The sequence below is a fragment of the Schistocerca piceifrons genome, chromosome 8 (genome assembly GCF_021461385.2).
Source record: "Schistocerca piceifrons isolate TAMUIC-IGC-003096 chromosome 8, iqSchPice1.1, whole genome shotgun sequence".
NCBI classification, from domain to species: domain Eukaryota; kingdom Metazoa; phylum Arthropoda; class Insecta; order Orthoptera; family Acrididae; genus Schistocerca; species Schistocerca piceifrons.
In genome coordinates, this window is record NC_060145.1 from 274,566,920 (window position 1) to 274,584,625 (window position 17,706).

The 17,706-nt window shown below is 46.8% G+C and overlaps 1 protein-coding gene across 2 annotated transcripts in view; it reads left to right on the forward strand.

Moving 5' to 3' along the window:
* The window catches only part of LOC124711778 (alpha-tocopherol transfer protein-like), a 160,648-nt gene extending 156,289 nt beyond the window's left edge, over window positions 1-4,359 (forward strand). For both annotated transcript variants that reach the window (XM_047241994.1, XM_047241995.1), the window contains exons 6-7: window positions 1,002-1,104; window positions 4,048-4,359. In XM_047241994.1, coding sequence (XP_047097950.1) covers window positions 1,002-1,104; window positions 4,048-4,199 — 255 coding nt within the window. In that variant the 3' untranslated portion in view covers window positions 4,200-4,359. The remainder of the gene's footprint in view (window positions 1-1,001; window positions 1,105-4,047) is intronic.
* The last annotated feature ends 13,347 nt before the right edge of the window (window positions 4,360-17,706 follow it).

Below are 17,706 nucleotides of genomic sequence, written 5' to 3' on the forward strand. Positions count from 1 at the left end.
GGCGTATCACCCGGCGTGATGGTATGGGGTGCCAATGGTTACACATCGCGGTTACCTCTTGTTCGCATTGACGGCACTTTGAACAGTGGACGTTACACTTCCGATGTGTTACAACCCGTGGCTCTACCCTTCATTCGATCCCTGCGAAACCCTACATTTCAGCAGGATAATGCACGACCGTATGTTGCAGGTCCTGTACGGGCCTTTCTGGATACAGAAAATGATCGACTGCTGCCCTAGCCAGCACATTCTCCAGATCTCTCACCAACTGAAAACTTCTGGTCAATGGTGGGGGAGCAACCGGCTTGTTACAATACGCCAGTCACTACTCTTGATGAACTGTCGTATCGTGTGGAAGCTGCATGAGCACACGCCATCCAAGCTGTGTTTGACTCAATGCCCAGGCGTATCAGAGGTGGTTGTTCTGGGTACTGATTTCTCAGGATCTATGCACCCAAATTGTGTGAAAATGTAATCACATGTCAGTTCTAGTATAAAATTACTGTCCAATGAATACCCGTTTATCATCTGCAATTCTTCTTGGTGTAGCAATTTTAATGGCCAGTAGCGTAAATAAGTATGCATTGTCGGAATGTCTACTTTTCGTATACTTTTGACTCTAAAGGTCTAGACAGTTGGGTGCTCGTTAATACGAAAACATAACATTTTGTGAGGACACATTAGAGGTTCGAAATATGTAGACGAAAATTACAAGAAAGAAATACTTTTCTGTTGCATTTCTTGTGAAGGGTTCAGTTATCGAAAATCTTTGTCACAATATTTTATATTTTTATGAGATGTGTGGCACAGCAAATATTCACTGAATAACCATTATCACGCCTTAGTGTCATATATAATTGACTGTTATGGTATGTTGTGGAAGAGGGTTGATAATCATGTTACATTTGAATGAATATGAAACCTGGAGAGGGTTGATAAGTATATTATATTTGAACGTATAGTAAACTGTGGGTAACAATATTTTGTATTGTTGGTTGCAGATACACTTACATACGACTGTAGACACGCTTCTGGACTTCTTCCCGAAGTCTTCTTTACCAAAGGAGTATGGTGGAGACGCTGGAACATTCGATGAAATCGCAGGTATTACTTATTATTTCTTCATGCTAGGCATCATAACCATAAACTATTTAAATGAACGTGCCATTTATCCATTGTGGCTCTAATTTTATTTGAGAGCCCAGATATAGTATAGAAGTTCTGCTAGTTTGGCAACAACATAATTGACGATGCCCTAAGTAGAATAGATGTAAAATGCAGACTGAGAGTAGCAAGAAAAATAGTATTGAAGACATCGAATATGCATTTAAGTATCAGTAAGTCTTTTCTGAAGGTATTTGACTGGAATTTAACCGTGTGCGGTAGTGAAACGTGGACGATAGTCGATTCAGATCAGTTAGAGAGGAACAAATATTAGGGTTCAGCGTCCCGCCGACATCGAGTTCATTAGAGATGGAGTACAGGCTTGGATAGTTTCAAGGATGAGGAAGGAAACAGGCCACGCCCTTTAGAAGAATCCATGCCGGCATTTACCTGGGGCGCTTTACGGAAACCTCGGAAAACGTAAACTGGAATGGCCGGACACGGATCTGAATGTCATCCTCCCGAATGTGAGGCAAATGTGCTAACCACTGCGCCTCTTCGCTCGGTTGTTCTGACAAGAAGGGGACAGAAGCTTTTGAAAAGTGGCGCAACAGAAGAAGTCTTGTGTTCAGATGAGTGCATCAGGTAATCCATAAAGGAGTACAGAACTGAACTGGAGAGAAAAGAATTTTGTCGCACAGCTTTGTTAAAAGAAGGAATTCGTTGAGAACATGAGCATTCAAGGTATCGTCAATTTGGTAATGTAGAAAGTCGTGGCGGGCAAAAATTTTAGAGGCAGACCAAGATTCAAAAACCGGAAGGAAGTATGTAGCAGTAGTTATACAGAGATGAAGAGACTTGCACAGGACAGACTAGTGTCAAGAGCTGCATCAAACCAGTCTCGTGACTGAAGACCGCAAAGGCAAGAACAAAAACTACAACACATTTAAGGACGAATATGTGTGACAGATGTATGTATGTACTCATTATAGACACGTCCGCACTGCCAAATTATGAATAAAATTAAGAATCCCGATATAGATTTTCGCCGACACCTTCCCTAACAAGTAAAAAATTTCCGTAAAGGATTTTTTTAAATTACCGGTACCAGTCACAAACTTAGTCAACTACTGTATTACTTATTTATTTAGCGACATGTTTCGAAGTAATACCTCATCTTCAGGCTAAATGGCATTACAAAAACAATTTTATAATAAGACCATATTGACGTTGCGTAGTCTTTTCGTAAATGCTGTGGTCATCCTGTGGAAGAAGAGAAAACTTAGCAAGAGGTGATGTAACTTTGTAAGTTGGACTGGTGTTTGCACGAAAATATTTTGTAACGGTCACTCACTTTTTTCTTCTGGCGTTGCAATCTCGTTGTGATGCGCTGGGGTGCCTCCATTTCCGTGACTCTCTTGGTCACTGTTCACAAATTGTCAGTAACATAGCAGTAACTTGGAAACACGATCACAAACAGTTCTGTACTGCAGTGGACAAGATGGCGGTCGAAATACAGCTGGTTTCGATTTGACTATCGATTTGTCGATCTATGTGGGCGCCAGATATTTACCTGTCATAGATTAAATCAGATTAATTATTCATTCCATAGACCCGTAAAAGAGGGAATCCTCCTGGGTGTGGAACATGTCAGATAAACACATTACAAAAAATGTAATTACAAAAACCAGAGTTTCATTAATTTTGATGATCCTCAGTCAGTAAACAGTAAAATTATGTACATGAATTAAATTTAAACTTATAATATTTACAGGTTTAATACTTACATCTGCTTTCATTAAATCCATCATTCAGACATTTGCTAGTTTCTTGGCTATTAGAACCAAGTATTGTCAAAAATTAAAGTAAATTATTCATTTCAGTGATCCTCAGTTAAAAACAGTCAGATTATGTACCAGATTTAAAATTGAACTTCCACTTTTTACAGATTTAAGACTTACATCTGCTTTCCATACATCCATCATTCACAACCAAGTATTGTCAAAAATTAAAGTAAAATAATTTTCGTTAAAATAGTCTACTGCACTTGTTGAGAAACTCATGTATGGAATAGAAGGAATTGGCCACCAAAAATTCTTTTAAATTATGTTTAAATTGTGCCTTGTCTGAAACTAAACTCTTAATGTTTGCTGGTAACTTATTGAAAATATGCGTTGCTGAATACTGGACTACTTACCGGGCAAGAGTAAGTGATTTTAAATCTTTATGTATATTATTCTTATTCCTAGTATTGATACTGTGTACTAAGCAGTTAGTTGGAAAAAGAGATGTATTATTTTCAACAAACTTCATTAAGGAATAAATATACTGAGGAGCTGTGGTTAATATGCCCAATTCTTTCAATAGATTTCGACACGATGTTCTTGGATTTACGCTACTCATTACTCTTATTATACGCTTCTGTACTCTAAAAATTTTTTCTCTGTTTGTGGAGTTACCCCAAAATATGATAGCATATGACATAATGGAGTGAAAATAATCAAAATATGCCAGTTTTTATATTCTGGATGTCTTCTTATAGTATTACAGATGTAGGTAGACAGAATACATTACAAATTGAGCAGGATGACCACAGCGTTTACGAAAAGACTATGTAACGTCAATATGGCCTTATTGTAAAGTTGTTTTTGTAATGCCATCTAGCCTGAAGGTGAAGTATTACATCGAAACGTGTCGCCAAACACATAAGTAATACAACAGGTGACAAAATTTGTGACTGGTAGCAGTAATTTAAAAAAAAAAACTTTACATATTCCTTGAGACAGTCACGGTCGAAAAATAGTCAAAATGGGTTCAAATTCAAAAAAATTTCTGTCCTGCTCCTGCAGGTACTGTTCTCCTAGCATCCCTCCAATTCCCGTCCCTGTCCGCCCACCCAGCTGCGCGGCACACTCTTAATAACGCTTCCTGCTTTCTCCGCAGCCGCGTGCCAGAAGCGGCTCGAGTCGCACGCCGCCTACTTCAGGGAGGACGAGAAGTTCGTCGCGGACGAGTCGAAGCGGCCGGGCAAGCCCAAGTCCCAGACAGACCTCTTCGGCCTGGAGGGCTCCTTCCGGCAACTCACCGTGGACTGAGTGCCATCCGGCTGTTCCTTTTTTAATTTCTTTTATTTAAGTTCAATTACCGTATAAACATATCTTCCCGAATCGAATGAAATCAGACCGTAATATGATGTATCATTAAATGTGTGTTTACATGCAAATATCAAAAATAAAGACATGCATTTGAGTAGAACTAATTTTATTATCTAAATTTCAATCACTATTTTGAAATTCTAACACATAGGCTGATAACTGTCCCCGCAAGTCTCAATTCAGAATATTAATATTGCAACGACGAACTTTGAGGTTTAATAGAAGTCATTCCGAAACTGGTACCTGTTGTCAATTTGTGTTGACTTTCAGGGCCCGGACCATTTTATGTTGGCTTAGTACCAATTTTTGAATCGTCTCGCTTCTATCCCGTTGACAAATGTTGATGGTGTTAGGACAGCAATTAGCCACAAATTTCCTTTCAGTTCCTTTATTCAAAGGGTACCGTTATCGGTTTCGAATCGTTGTGATTCATCCTCAGATGGTTTACATGCTTTCTTTATGACATGTGGTGTGTTTTTTACAGATTAATTATCCTAAAATATAAATAATACATAATTATATACACGCCACACACAGATGGTTGCGTTACAGATTTTCGTTGCATGTGACTTATGTGAAACGTCGGTTTCGAGTGTTTGTTTTCATAAAATTCGTCCAACAGATGTAAATTCATTCCCACTGCATTCTTATTGTTGCACAAGTAAATTATTCCCACTGCATTCTTATTGTTGCACACGTAAATTGTTCTCACTGAACAATTTACGTGTGCAACAATAACAAGGCAGTGGGAATGCAATTCAAAAATCTTAGCGTAATCCACGCACTTTCAAATCGAAACTGAAGAATTTCCTCATGGGCCACGCCTTCTGTTCTGTCGAGGAGTTCCTTGAAAAATTAAGCTGAAACTTATTATATTGCTGATAGCGTTTACTTACACTTATGGATTGACTTTTTTCAAGTTCATGAAGATTTATTTTTATCTGTTATTACAGGGTGGCCCAAAAAGGATGGTCACATTTTAAATAACTATAACTCCATCAGTTTTACAAATTAATTTTATTCAATTACGTAACTAAATGCTCCCAGGCACCCAATTACAAGAACTAACCACAAAAAAATCATGTACGGAAAATGACTTCCGGAAGATGGTGTCCTTCCTCGGTGATGCATTCCACAAGTCTTTCCTCGAAATTTTCCATCACTTTCACTACTGTTTCTTCTTGAATTGCCATAATTTCCGCACTGATCGCCTCCTTCAGATCAATTAAGTTTCGGGGCTTCTTTACGTAGACTTTTGACTTTAGGTATCCCCAAAGAAAAAAATCACAGGCTGAGAGGTCAGGTGATCTCGCGGGCCAGTGGACATCTCCAAAACGCGAGATGATGTGGTGGGGGAACATCCGCCTTAAAACACACATGGAGTCATTGGCTGTGTGGGCCGTGGCCCCGTCCTGTTGAAACCAAATTCGATCTCGATTTACATGTAACTCTCGCAGTTTCGGCACCAAAAAGCTACGTAGCATGTTAACGTAACGTTTCGAGTTCACTGTGACTGTAGCGTTGTTCTCCTCAAAAAAATAAGGACCAACAATCCCCAATCTTGAAATTCCACACCAGACTGTTACCTTAGCACTATGAAGAGGCTTTTGGTGCAATTCTCTGGGATTATCTGCTGCCCAATACCTGCAGTTTTGTTTATTGACATAGCCGTCTAGATGGAAATGGGCTTCATCTGACATAAGAAGCACAACATCATTATTAGAGTACAAAATGTCAAGCATTGATTCACAAAATCGTCTTCGCTGCTCAAAATCACGATCATACAGCTTTTGCGTGATCATAATTTTGTATGGGTGAAACTGTAACTCACGGCTTAAAATACGCTGCAACGAACTACGGCTGAGGCCTAAAGTTTGAGCACGATGCCTAGTGGAACGACGCGGGCTTTGCAGCACTGACGCTCTAACATCATCAATGTTCTGTGGAGTAACTGCCGTACGTGTACGCCCTGTAGATTTACCACTTTTGACAGACCCTGTTGTCCGGAATGCAGTCACCCAACGTGTTATGGATCTGCGATCTGGAATGGGTCCATCACGCACTACACCAAAACGTTGTCGAAACAATCGTTGCACAGTAATAAACGATTCATCATTTCTGAAAAACTGTTCCACAGCAAAAACACGATGCTCGACCGTCCACTGCGCCATCTCGTGGCAAACTGGGTGTAATGGCCGACTTGCAGACGGCCGGCAGTGGTCCCCCCTCCTCACCTTTCAATGGTACTACGCAGTTCAAATCCGACCATCCTTTTTGGGCCACCCAGTACTTTTATGTGGTAATTTCATGTACTGACATGTGCCATGACCTTGGAATTTGCTCCTCAATTTGGTCCTACGGAACTTGACTTGTAAATAAAAAATAAAAAAACACAACGTAACACTATACACGCATCCATTACACTCACCTACACCCTAAAAATACATTTACGACACAGTCATTATCATATAACAAAAACTTAACACTATACAGGCATCCTTTACACTCACCTACACCCTATAAATACATTTAAAGTGTGGTTCTCATATATCTGTAAGGAAATGGAGTGGTATGCATGTAACAAGAACGTCTTTTTCGACAGGCGGCTGAAGCCATCCTATTTGATATCCCAGCCAGGATTGTCATACGACATTCACGCAAGTAACAGTGTTGCCATCGACTCATGTAGGATGATATGCGGACTACTACCAAGGAATTGTGTGCACAACAGGATACTCGCTGTAATGTCTTAGACAAAAGATGTTACACAGTCTTAGTTATCGTTAGAGTCGGAATCACGAACTACGGTGGTCGAGTTTAGGCTCGTTGTGCGCACCTAACGTCGAGCATCCTCCAATGGAAATAGAGCATGCACTATTGGTTTCAGCGCTTTGCTGCCAATGCCGTAACCAGTGCGATGAATACACACGACCGTTGCGAATTATATAGTGATTTTTTGGTCCGTTTATTGCGAGATGTGATGACTGATGTTGGCGGTGGGCGACAAATTGCACATATGCGAGCGAGAAACACAATTTTCAGCATATATATTTTTTCTTAAAGAGCAAGCAAGAATCTCCATGCAGGTACGGCAACTGTCGTTTGGAACCGGCAACGCTGAAATCCCCATCCTTGCCTCGACCTGCGAGGGCCACCTTCGTATGTCCGTCAGAGTGTCGACGTGTGCGAGACGGGCCATGTGGACTCCAAAAGTGTCTTCAAATATTTTTTCTTAAAGAGCAAGCAAGAATCTCCATGCAGGTACGGCAACTGTCGTTTGGAACCGGCAACGCTGAAATCCCCATCCTTGCCTCGACCTGCGAGGGCCACCTTCGTATGTCCGTCAGAGTGTCGACGTGTGCGAGACGGGCCATGTGGACTCCAAAAGTGTCTTCAAATATTTTTTCTTAAAGAGCAAGCAAGAATCTCCATGCAGGTACGGCAACTGTCGTTTGGAACCGGCAACGCTGAAATCCCCATCCTTGCCTCGACCTGCGAGGGCCACCTTCGTATGTCCGTCAGAGTGTCGACGTGTGCGAGACGGGCCATGTGGACTCCAAAAGTGTCTTCAAATATTTTTTCTTAAAGAGCAAGCAAGAATCTCCATGCAGGTACGGCAACTGTCGTTTGGAACCGGCAACGCTGAAATCCCCATCCTTGCCTCGACCTGCGAGGGCCACCTTCGTATGTCCGTCAGAGTGTCGACGTGTGCGAGACGGGCCATGTGGACTCCAAAAGTGTCTTCAAATATTTTTTCTTAAAGAGCAAGCAAGAATCTCCATGCAGGTACGGCAACTGTCGTTTGGAACCGGCAACGCTGAAATCCCCATCCTTGCCTCGACCTGCGAGGGCCACCTTCGTATGTCCGTCAGAGTGTCGACGTGTGCGAGACGGGCCATGTGGACTCCAAAAGTGTCTTCAAATATTTTTTCTTAAAGAGCAAGCAAGAATCTCCATGCAGGTACGGCAACTGTCGTTTGGAACCGGCAACACTGAAATCCCCATCCTTGCCTCGACCTGCGAGGGCCACCTTCGTATGTCCGTCAGAGTGTCGACGTGTGCGAGACGGGCCATGTGGACTCCAAAAGTGTCTTCAAATATTTTTTCTTAAAGAGCAAGCAAGAATCTCCATGCAGGTACGGCAACTGTCGTTTGGAACCGGCAACGCTGAAATCCCCACCCTTGCCTCGACCTGCGAGGGCCACCTTCGTATGTCCGTCAGAGTGTCGACGTGTGCGAGACGGGCCATGTGGACTCCAAAAGTGTCTTCAAATATTTTTTCATAAAGAGCAAGCAAGAATCTCCATGCAGGTACGGCAACTGTCGTTTGGAACCGGCAACGCTGAAATCCCCATCCTTGACTCGACCTGCGAGGGCCACCTTCGTATGTCCGTCAGAGTGTCGACGTGTGCGAGACGGGCCATGTGGACTCCAAAAGTGTCTTCAAATATTTTTTCTTAAAGAGCAAGCAAGAATCTCCATGCAGGTACGGCAACTGTCGTTTGGAACCGGCAACGCTGAAATCCCCATCCTTGCCTCGACCTGCGAGGGCCACCTTCGTTTGTCCGTCAGAGTGTCGACGTGTGCGAGACGGGCCATGTGGACTCCAAAAGTGTCTTCAAATATTTTTTCTTAAAGAGCAAGCAAGAATCTCCATGCAGGTACGGCAACTGTCGTTTGGAACCGGCAACGCTGAAATCCCCATCCTTGCCTCGACCTGCGAGGGCCACCTTCGTATGTCCGTCAGAGTGTCGACGTGTGCGAGACGGGCCATGTGGACTCCAAAAGTGTCTTCAAATATTTTTTCTTAAAGATCAAGCAAGAATCTCCATGCAGGTACGGCAACTGTCGTTTGGAACCGGCAACGCTGAAATCCCCATCCTTGCCTCGACCTGCGAGGGCCACCTTCGTATGTCCGTCAGAGTGTCGACGTGTGCGAGACGGGCCATGTGGACTCCAAAAGTGTCTTCAAATATTTTTTCTTAAAGAGCAAGCAAGAATCTCCGTGCAGGTACGGCAACTGTCGTTTGGAACCGGCAACGCTGAAATCCCCACCCTTGCCTCGACCTGCGAGGGCCACCTTCGTATGTCCGTCAGAGTGTCGACGTGTACGAGACGGGCCATGTGGACTCCAAAAGTGTCTTCAAATATTTTTTCTTAAAGAGCAAGCAAGAATCTCCATGCAGGTACGGCAACTGTCGTTTGGAACCGGCAACGCTGAAATCCCCACCCTTGCCTCGACCTGCGAGGGCCACCTTCGTATGTCCGTCAGAGTGTCGACGTGTGCGAGACGGGCCATGTGGACTCCAAAAGTGTCTTCAAATATTTTTTCTTAAAGAGCAAGCAAGAATCTCCATGCAGGTACGGCAACTGTCGTTTGGAACCAGCAACGCTGCGAGGGCCACCTTCGTATGTCCGTCAGAGTGTCGACGTGTACGAGACGGGCCATGTGGACTCCAAAAGTGTCTTCAAATATTTTTTCTTAAAGAGCGAGCAAGAATCTCCATGCAGGTACGGCAACTGTCGTTTGGAACCGGCAACGCTGAAATCCCCATCCTTGCCTCGACCTGCGAGGGCCACCTTCGTATGTCCGTCAGAGTGTCGACGTGTGCGAGACGGGCCATGTGGGCTCCAAAAGTGTCTTCAAATATTTTTTCTTAAAGAGCAAGCAAGAATCTCCATGCAGGTACGGCAACTGTCGTTTGGAACCGGCAACGCTGAAATCCCCATCCTTGCCTCGACCTGCGAGGGCCACCTTCGTATGTCCATCAGAGTGTGGACTCCAAAAGTGTCTTCAAATATTTTTTCTTAAAGAGCAAGCAAGAATCTCCATGCAGGTACGGCAACTGTCGTTTGGAACCGGCAACGCTGAAATCCCCACCCTTGCCTCGACCTGCGAGGGCCACCTTCGTATGTCCGTCAGAGTGTCGACGTGTGCGAGACGGGCCATGTGGACTCCAAAAGTGTCTTCAAATATTTTTTCTTAAAGAGCAAGCAAGAATCTCCATGCAGGTACGGCAACTGTCGTTTGGAACCGGCAACGCTGCGAGGGCCACCTTCGTATGTCCGTCAGAGTGTCGACGTGTGCAAGACGGGCCATGTGGACTCCAAAAGTGTCTTCAAATATTTTTTCTTAAAGAGCAAGCAAGAATCTCCATGCAGGTACGGCAACTGTCGTTTGGAACCGGCAACGCTGAAATCCCCATCCTTGCCTCGACCTGCGAGGGCCACCTTCGTATGTCCGTCAGAGTGTCGACGTGTGCGAGACGGGCCATGTGGACTCTAAAAGTGTCTTCAAATATTTTTTCTTAAAGAGCAAGCAAGAATCTCCATGCAGGTACGGCAACTGTCGTTTGGAACCGGCAACGCTGAAATCCCCATCCTTGCCTCGACCTGCGAGGGCCACCTTCGTATGTCCGTCAGAGTGTCGACGTGTGCGAGACGGGCCATGTGGACTCCAAAAGTGTCTTCAAATATTTTTTCTTAAAGAGCAAGCAAGAATCTCCATGCAGGTACGGCAACTGTCGTTTGGAACCGGCAACGCTGAAATCCCCATCCTTGCCTCAACCTGCGAGGGCCACCTTCGTATGTCCGTCACAGTGTCGACGTGTGCGAGACGGGCCATGTGGACTCCAAAAGTGTCTTCAAATATTTTTTCTTAAAGAGCAAGCAAGAATCTCCATGCAGGTACGGCAACTGTCGTTTGGAACCGGCAACGCTGAAATCCCCATCCTTGCCTCGACCTGCGAGGGCCACCTTCGTATGTCCGTCAGAGTGTCGACGTGTGCGAGACGGGCCATGTGGACTCCAAAAGTGTCTTCAAATATTTTTTCTTAAAGAGCAAGCAAGAATCTCCATGCAGGTACGGCAACTGTCGTTTGGAACCGGCAACGCTCCGAGGGCCACCTTCGTATGTCCGTCAGAGTGTCGACGTTTGCGAGACGGGCCATGTGGACTCCAAAAGTGTCTTCAAATATTTTTTCTTAAAGTGCAAGCAAGAATCTCCATGCAGGTACCGCAACTGTCGTTTGGAACCAGCAACGCTGAAATCCCCATCCTTGCCTCGACCTGCGAGGGCCACCTTCGTATGTCCGTCAGAGTGTCGACGTGTGCGAGACGGGCCATGTGGACTCCAAAAGTGTCTTCAAATATTTTTTCTTAAAGAGCAAGCAAGAATCTCCATGCAGGTACGACAACTGTCGTTTGGAACCGGCAACGCTGAAATCCCCATCCTTGCCTCGACCTGCGAGGGCCACCTTCGTATGTCCGTCAGAGTGTCGACGTGTGCGAGACGGGCCATGTGGACTCCAAAAGTGTCTTCAAATATTTTTTCTTAAAGAGCAAGCAAGAATCTCCATGCAGGTACAGCAACTGTCGTTTGGAACCGGCAACGCTGAAATCCCCATCCTTGCCTCGACCTGCGAGGGCCACCTTCGTATGTCCGTCAGATTGTCGACGTGTGCGAGACGGGCCATGTGGACTCCAAAAGTGTCTTCAAATATTTTTTCTTAAAGAGCAAGCAAGAATCTCCATGCAGGTACGGCAACTGTCGTTTGGAACCGGCAACGCTGAAATCCCCATCCTTGCCTCGACCTGCGAGGGCCACCTTCGTGTGTCCGTCAGAGTGTCGACGTGTGCGAGACGGGCCATGTGGACTCCAAAAGTGTCTTCAAATATTTTTTCTTAAAGAGCAAGCAAGAATCTCCATGCAGGTACAGCAACTGTCGTTTGGAACCGGCAACGCTGAAATCCCCATCCTTGCCTCGACCTGCGAGGGCCACCTTCGTATGTCCGTCAGAGTGTCGACGTGTGCGAGACGGGCCATGTGGACTCCAAAAGTGTCTTCAAATATTTTTTCTTAAAGAGCAAGCAAGAATCTCCATGCAGGTACGGCAACTGTCGTTTGGAACCGGCAACGCTGAAATCCCCATCCTTTCCTCGACCTGCGAGGGCCACCTTCGTATGTCCGTCAGAGTGTCGACGTGTGCGAGACGGGCCATGTGGACTCCAAAAGTGTCTTCAAATATTTTTTCTTAAAGAGCAAGCAAGAATCTCCATGCAGGTACCGCAACTGTCGTTTGGAACCGGCAACGCTGAAATCCCCATCCTTGCCTCGACCTGCGAGGGCCACCTTCGTATGTCCGTCAGAGTGTCGACGTGTGCGAGACGGGCCATGTGGACTCCAAAAGTGTCTTCAAATATTTTTTCTTAAAGAGCAAGCAAGAATCTCCATGCAGGTACGGCAACTGTCGTTTGGAACCGGCAACGCTGCGAGGGCCACCTTCGTATGTCCGTCAGAGTGTCGACGTGTGCGAGACGGGCCATGTGGACTCCAAAAGTGTCTTCAAATATTTTTTCTTAAAGAGCAAGCAAGAATCTCCATGCAGGTACCGCAACTGTCGTTTGGAACCGGCAACGCTGAAATCCCCATCCTTGCCTCGACCTGCGAGGGCCACCTTCGTATGTCCGTCAGAGTGTCGACGTGTGCGAGACGGGCCATGTGGACTCCAAAAGTGTCTTCAAATATTTTTTCTTAAAGAGCAAGCAAGAATCTCCATGCAGGTACAGCAACTGTCGTTTGGAACCGGCAACACTGAAATCCCCATCCTTGCCTCGACCTGCGAGGGCCACCTTCGTATGTCCGTCAGAGTGTCGACGTGTGCGAGACGGGCCATGTGGACTCCAAAAGTGTCTTCAAATATTTTTTCTTAAAGAGCAAGCAAGAATCTCCATGCAGGTACGGCAACTGTCGTTTGGAACCGGCAACGCTGAAATCCCCATCCTTGCCTCGACCTGCGAGGGCCACCTTCGTATGTCCGTCAGAGTGTGGACTCCAAAAGTGTCTTCAAATATTTTTTCTTAAAGAGCAAGCAAGAATCTCCATGCAGGTACGGCAACTGTCGTTTGGAACCGGCAACGCTGAAATCCCCACCCTTGCCTCGACCTGCGAGGGCCACCTTCGTATGTCCGTCAGAGTGTCGACGTGTGCGAGACGGGCCATGTGGACTCCAAAAGTGTCTTCAAATATTTTTTCTTAAAGAGCAAGCAAGAATCTCCATGCAGGTACGGCAACTGTCGTTTGGAACCGGCAACGCTGCGAGGGCCACCTTCGTATGTCCGTCAGAGTGTCGACGTGTGCAAGACGGGCCATGTGGACTCCAAAAGTGTCTTCAAATATTTTTTCTTAAAGAGCAAGCAAGAATCTCCATGCAGGTATGGCAACTGTCGTTTGGAACCGGCAACGCTGAAATCCCCATCCTTGCCTCGACCTGCGAGGGCCACCTTCGTATGTCCGTCAGAGTGTCGACGTGTGCGAGACGGGCCATGTGGACTCCAAAAGTGTCTTCAAATATTTTTTCTTAAAGAGCAAGCAAGAATCTCCATGCAGGTACGGCAACTGTCGTTTGGAACCGGCAACGCTGAAATCCCCATCCTTGCCTCGACCTGCGAGGGCCACCTTCGTATGTCCGTCAGAGTGTCGACGTGTGCGAGACGGGCCATGTGGACTCCAAAAGTGTCTTCAAATATTTTTTCTTAAAGAGCAAGCAAGAATCTCCATGCAGGTACGGCAACTGTCGTTTGGAACCGGCAACGCTGAAATCCCCATCCTTGCCTCGACCTGCGAGAGCCACCTTCGTATGTCCGTCAGAGTGTCGACGTGTGCGAGACGGGCCATGTGGACTCCAAAAGTGTCTTCAAACATTTTTTCTTAAAGAGCAAGCAAGAATCTCCATGCAGGTACGGCAACTGTCGTTTGGAACCGGCAACGCTGAAATCCCCATCCTTGCCTCGACCTGCGAGGGCCACCTTCGTATGTCCGTCAGAGTGTCGACGTGTGCGAGACGGGCCATGTGGACTCCAAAAGTGTCTTCAAATATTTTTTCTTAAAGAGCAAGCAAGAATCTCCATGCAGGTACGGCAACTGTCGTTTGGAACCGGCAACGCTGAAATCCCCATCCTTGCCTCGACCTGCGAGGGCCACCTTCGTATGTCCGTCAGAGTGTCGACGTGTGCGAGACGGGCCATGTGGACTCCAAAAGTGTCTTCAAATATTTTTTCTTAAAGAGCAAGCAAGAATCTCCATGCAGGTACGGCAACTGTCGTTTGGAACCGGCAACGCTGAAATCCCCATCCTTGCCTCGACCTGCGAGGGCCACCTTCGTATGTCCGTCAGAGTGTCGACGTGTGCGAGACGGGCCATGTGGACTCCAAAAGTGTCTTCAAATATTTTTTCTTAAAGAGCAAGCAAGAATCTCCATGCAGGTACGGCAACTGTCGTTTGGAACCGGCAACGCTCCGAGGGCCACCTTCGTATGTCCGTCAGAGTGTCGACGTGTGCGAGACGGGCCATGTGGACTCCAAAAGTGTCTTCAAATATTTTTTCTTAAAGTGCAAGCAAGAATCTCCATGCAGGTACCGCAACTGTCGTTTGGAACCAGCAACGCTGAAATCCCCATCCTTGCCTCGACCTGCGAGAGCCACCTTCGTATGTCCGTCAGAGTGTCGACGTGTGCGAGACGGGCCATGTGGACTCCAAAAGTGTCTTCAAATATTTTTTCTTAAAGAGCAAGCAAGAATCTCCATGCAGGTACGGCAACTGTCGTTTGGAACCGGCAACGCTGAAATCCCCATCCTTGCCTCGACCTGCGAGGGCCACCTTCGTATGTCCGTCAGAGTGTCGACGTGTGCGAGACGGGCCATGTGGACTCCAAAAGTGTCTTCAAATATTTTTTCTTAAAGAGCAAGCAAGAATCTCCATGCAGGTACAGCAACTGTCGTTTGGAACCGGCAACGCTGAAATCCCCATCCTTGCCTCGACCTGCGAGGGCCACCTTCGTATGTCCGTCAGATTGTCGACGTGTGCGAGACGGGCCATGTGGACTCCAAAAGTGTCTTCAAATATTTTTTCTTAAAGAGCAAGCAAGAATCTCCATGCAGGTACGGCAACTGTCGTTTGGAACCGGCAACGCTGAAATCCCCATCCTTGCCTCGACCTGCGAGGGCCACCTTCGTATGTCCGTCAGAGTGTCGACGTGTGCGAGACGGGCCATGTGGACTCCAAAAGTGTCTTCAAATATTTTTTCTTAAAGAGCAAGCAAGAATCTCCATGCAGGTACAGCAACTGTCGTTTGGAACCGGCAACGCTGAAATCCCCATCCTTGCCTCGACCTGCGAGGGCCACCTTCGTATGTCCGTCAGAGTGTCGACGTGTGCGAGACGGGCCATGTGGACTCCAAAAGTGTCTTCAAATATTTTTTCTTAAAGAGGAAGCAAGAATCTCCATGCAGGTACGGCAACTGTCGTTTGGAACCGGCAACGCTGAAATCCCCATCCTTGCCTCGACCTGCGAGGGCCACCTTCGTATGTCCGTCAGAGTGTCGACGTGTGCGAGACGGGCCATGTGGACTCCAAAAGTGTCTTCAAATATTTTTTCTTAAAGAGCAAGCAAGAATCTCCATGCAGGTACGGCAACTGTCGTTTGGAACCGGCAACGCTGAAATCCCCATCCTTGCCTCGACCTGCGAGGGCCACCTTCGTATGTCCGTCAGAGTGTCGACGTGTGCGAGACGGGCCATGTGGACTCCAAAAGTGTCTTCAAATATTTTTTCTTAAAGAGCAAGCAAGAATCTCCATGCAGGTACGGCAACTGTCGTTTGGAACCGGCAACGCTGAAATCCCCATCCTTGCCTCGACCTGCGAGGGCCACCTTCGTATGTCCGTCAGAGTGTCGATGTGTGCGAGACGGGCCATGTGGACTCCAAAAGTGTCTTCAAATATTTTTTCTTAAAGAGCAAGCAAGAATCTCCATGCAGGTACGGCAACTGTCGTTTGGAACCGGCAACGCTGAAATCCCCATCCTTGCCTCGACCTGCGAGGGCCACCTTCGTATGTCCGTCAGAGTGTCGACGTGTGCGAGACGGGCCATGTGGACTCCAAAAGTGTCTTCAAATATTTTTTCTTAAAGAGCAAGCAAGAATCTCCATGCAGGTACGGCAACTGTCGTTTGGAACCGGCAACGCTGAAATCCCCATCCTTGCCTCGACCTGCGAGGGCCACCTTCGTATGTCCGTCAGAGTGTCGACGTGTGCGAGACGGGCCATGTGGACTCCAAAAGTGTCTTCAAATATTTTTTCTTAAAGAGCAAGCAAGAATCTCCATGCAGGTACGGCAACTGTCGTTTGGAACCGGCAACGCTGAAATCCCCATCCTTGCCTCGACCTGCGAGGGCCACCTTCGTATGTCCGTCAGAGTGTCGACGTGTGCGAGACGGGCCATGTGGACTCCAAAAGTGTCTTCAAATATTTTTTCTTAAAGAGCAAGCAAGAATCTCCATGCAGGTACGGCAACTGTCGTTTGGAACCGGCAACGCTGAAATCCCCATCCTTGCCTCGACCTGCGAGGGCCACCTTCGTATGTCCGTCAGAGTGTCGACGTGTGCGAAACGGGCCATGTGGACTCCAAAAGTGTCTTCAAATATTTTTTCTTAAAGAGCAAGCAAGAATCTCCATGCAGGTACGGCAACTGTCGTTTGGAACCGGCAACGCTGAAATCCCCATCCTTGCCTCGACCTGCGAGGGCCACCTTCGTATGTCCGTCAGAGTGTCGACGTGTGCGAGACGGGCCATGTGGACTCCAAAAGTGTCTTCAAATATTTTTTCTTAAAGAGCAAGCAAGAATCTCCATGCAGGTACGGCAACTGTCGTTTGGAACCGGCAACGCTGAAATCCACATCCTTGCCTCGACCTGCGAGGGCCACCTTCGTATGTCCGTCAGAGTGTCGACGTGTGCGAGACGGGCCATGTGGACTCCAAAAGTGTCTTCAAATATTTTTTCTTAAAGAGCAAGCAAGAATCTCCATGCAGGTACGGCAACTGTCGTTTGGAACCGGCAACGCTGAAATCCCCATCCTTGCCTCGACCTGCGAGGGCCACCTTCGTATGTCCGTCAGAGTGTCGACGTGTGCGAGACGGGCGATGTGGACTCCAAAAGTGTCTTCAAATATTTTTTCTTAAAGAGCAAGCAAGAATCTCCATGCAGGTACGGCAACTGTCGTTTGGAACCGGCAACGCTGAAATCCCCACCCTTGCCTCGACCTGCGAGAGCCACCTTCGTATGTCCGTCAGAGTGTCGACGTGTGCGAGACGGGCCATGTGGACTCCAAAAGTGTCTTCAAACATTTTTTCTTAAAGAGCAAGCAAGAATCTCCATGCAGGTACGGCAACTGTCGTTTGGAACCGGCAACGCTGAAATCCCCATCCTTGCCTCGACCTGCGAGGGCCACCTTCGTATGTCCGTCAGAGTGTCGACGTGTGCGAGACGGGCCATGTGGACTCCAAAAGTGTCTTCAAATATTTTTTCTTAAAGAGCAAGCAAGAATCTCCATGCAGGTACGGCAACTGTCGTTTGGAACCGGCAACGCTGAAATCCCCATCCTTGCCTCGACCTG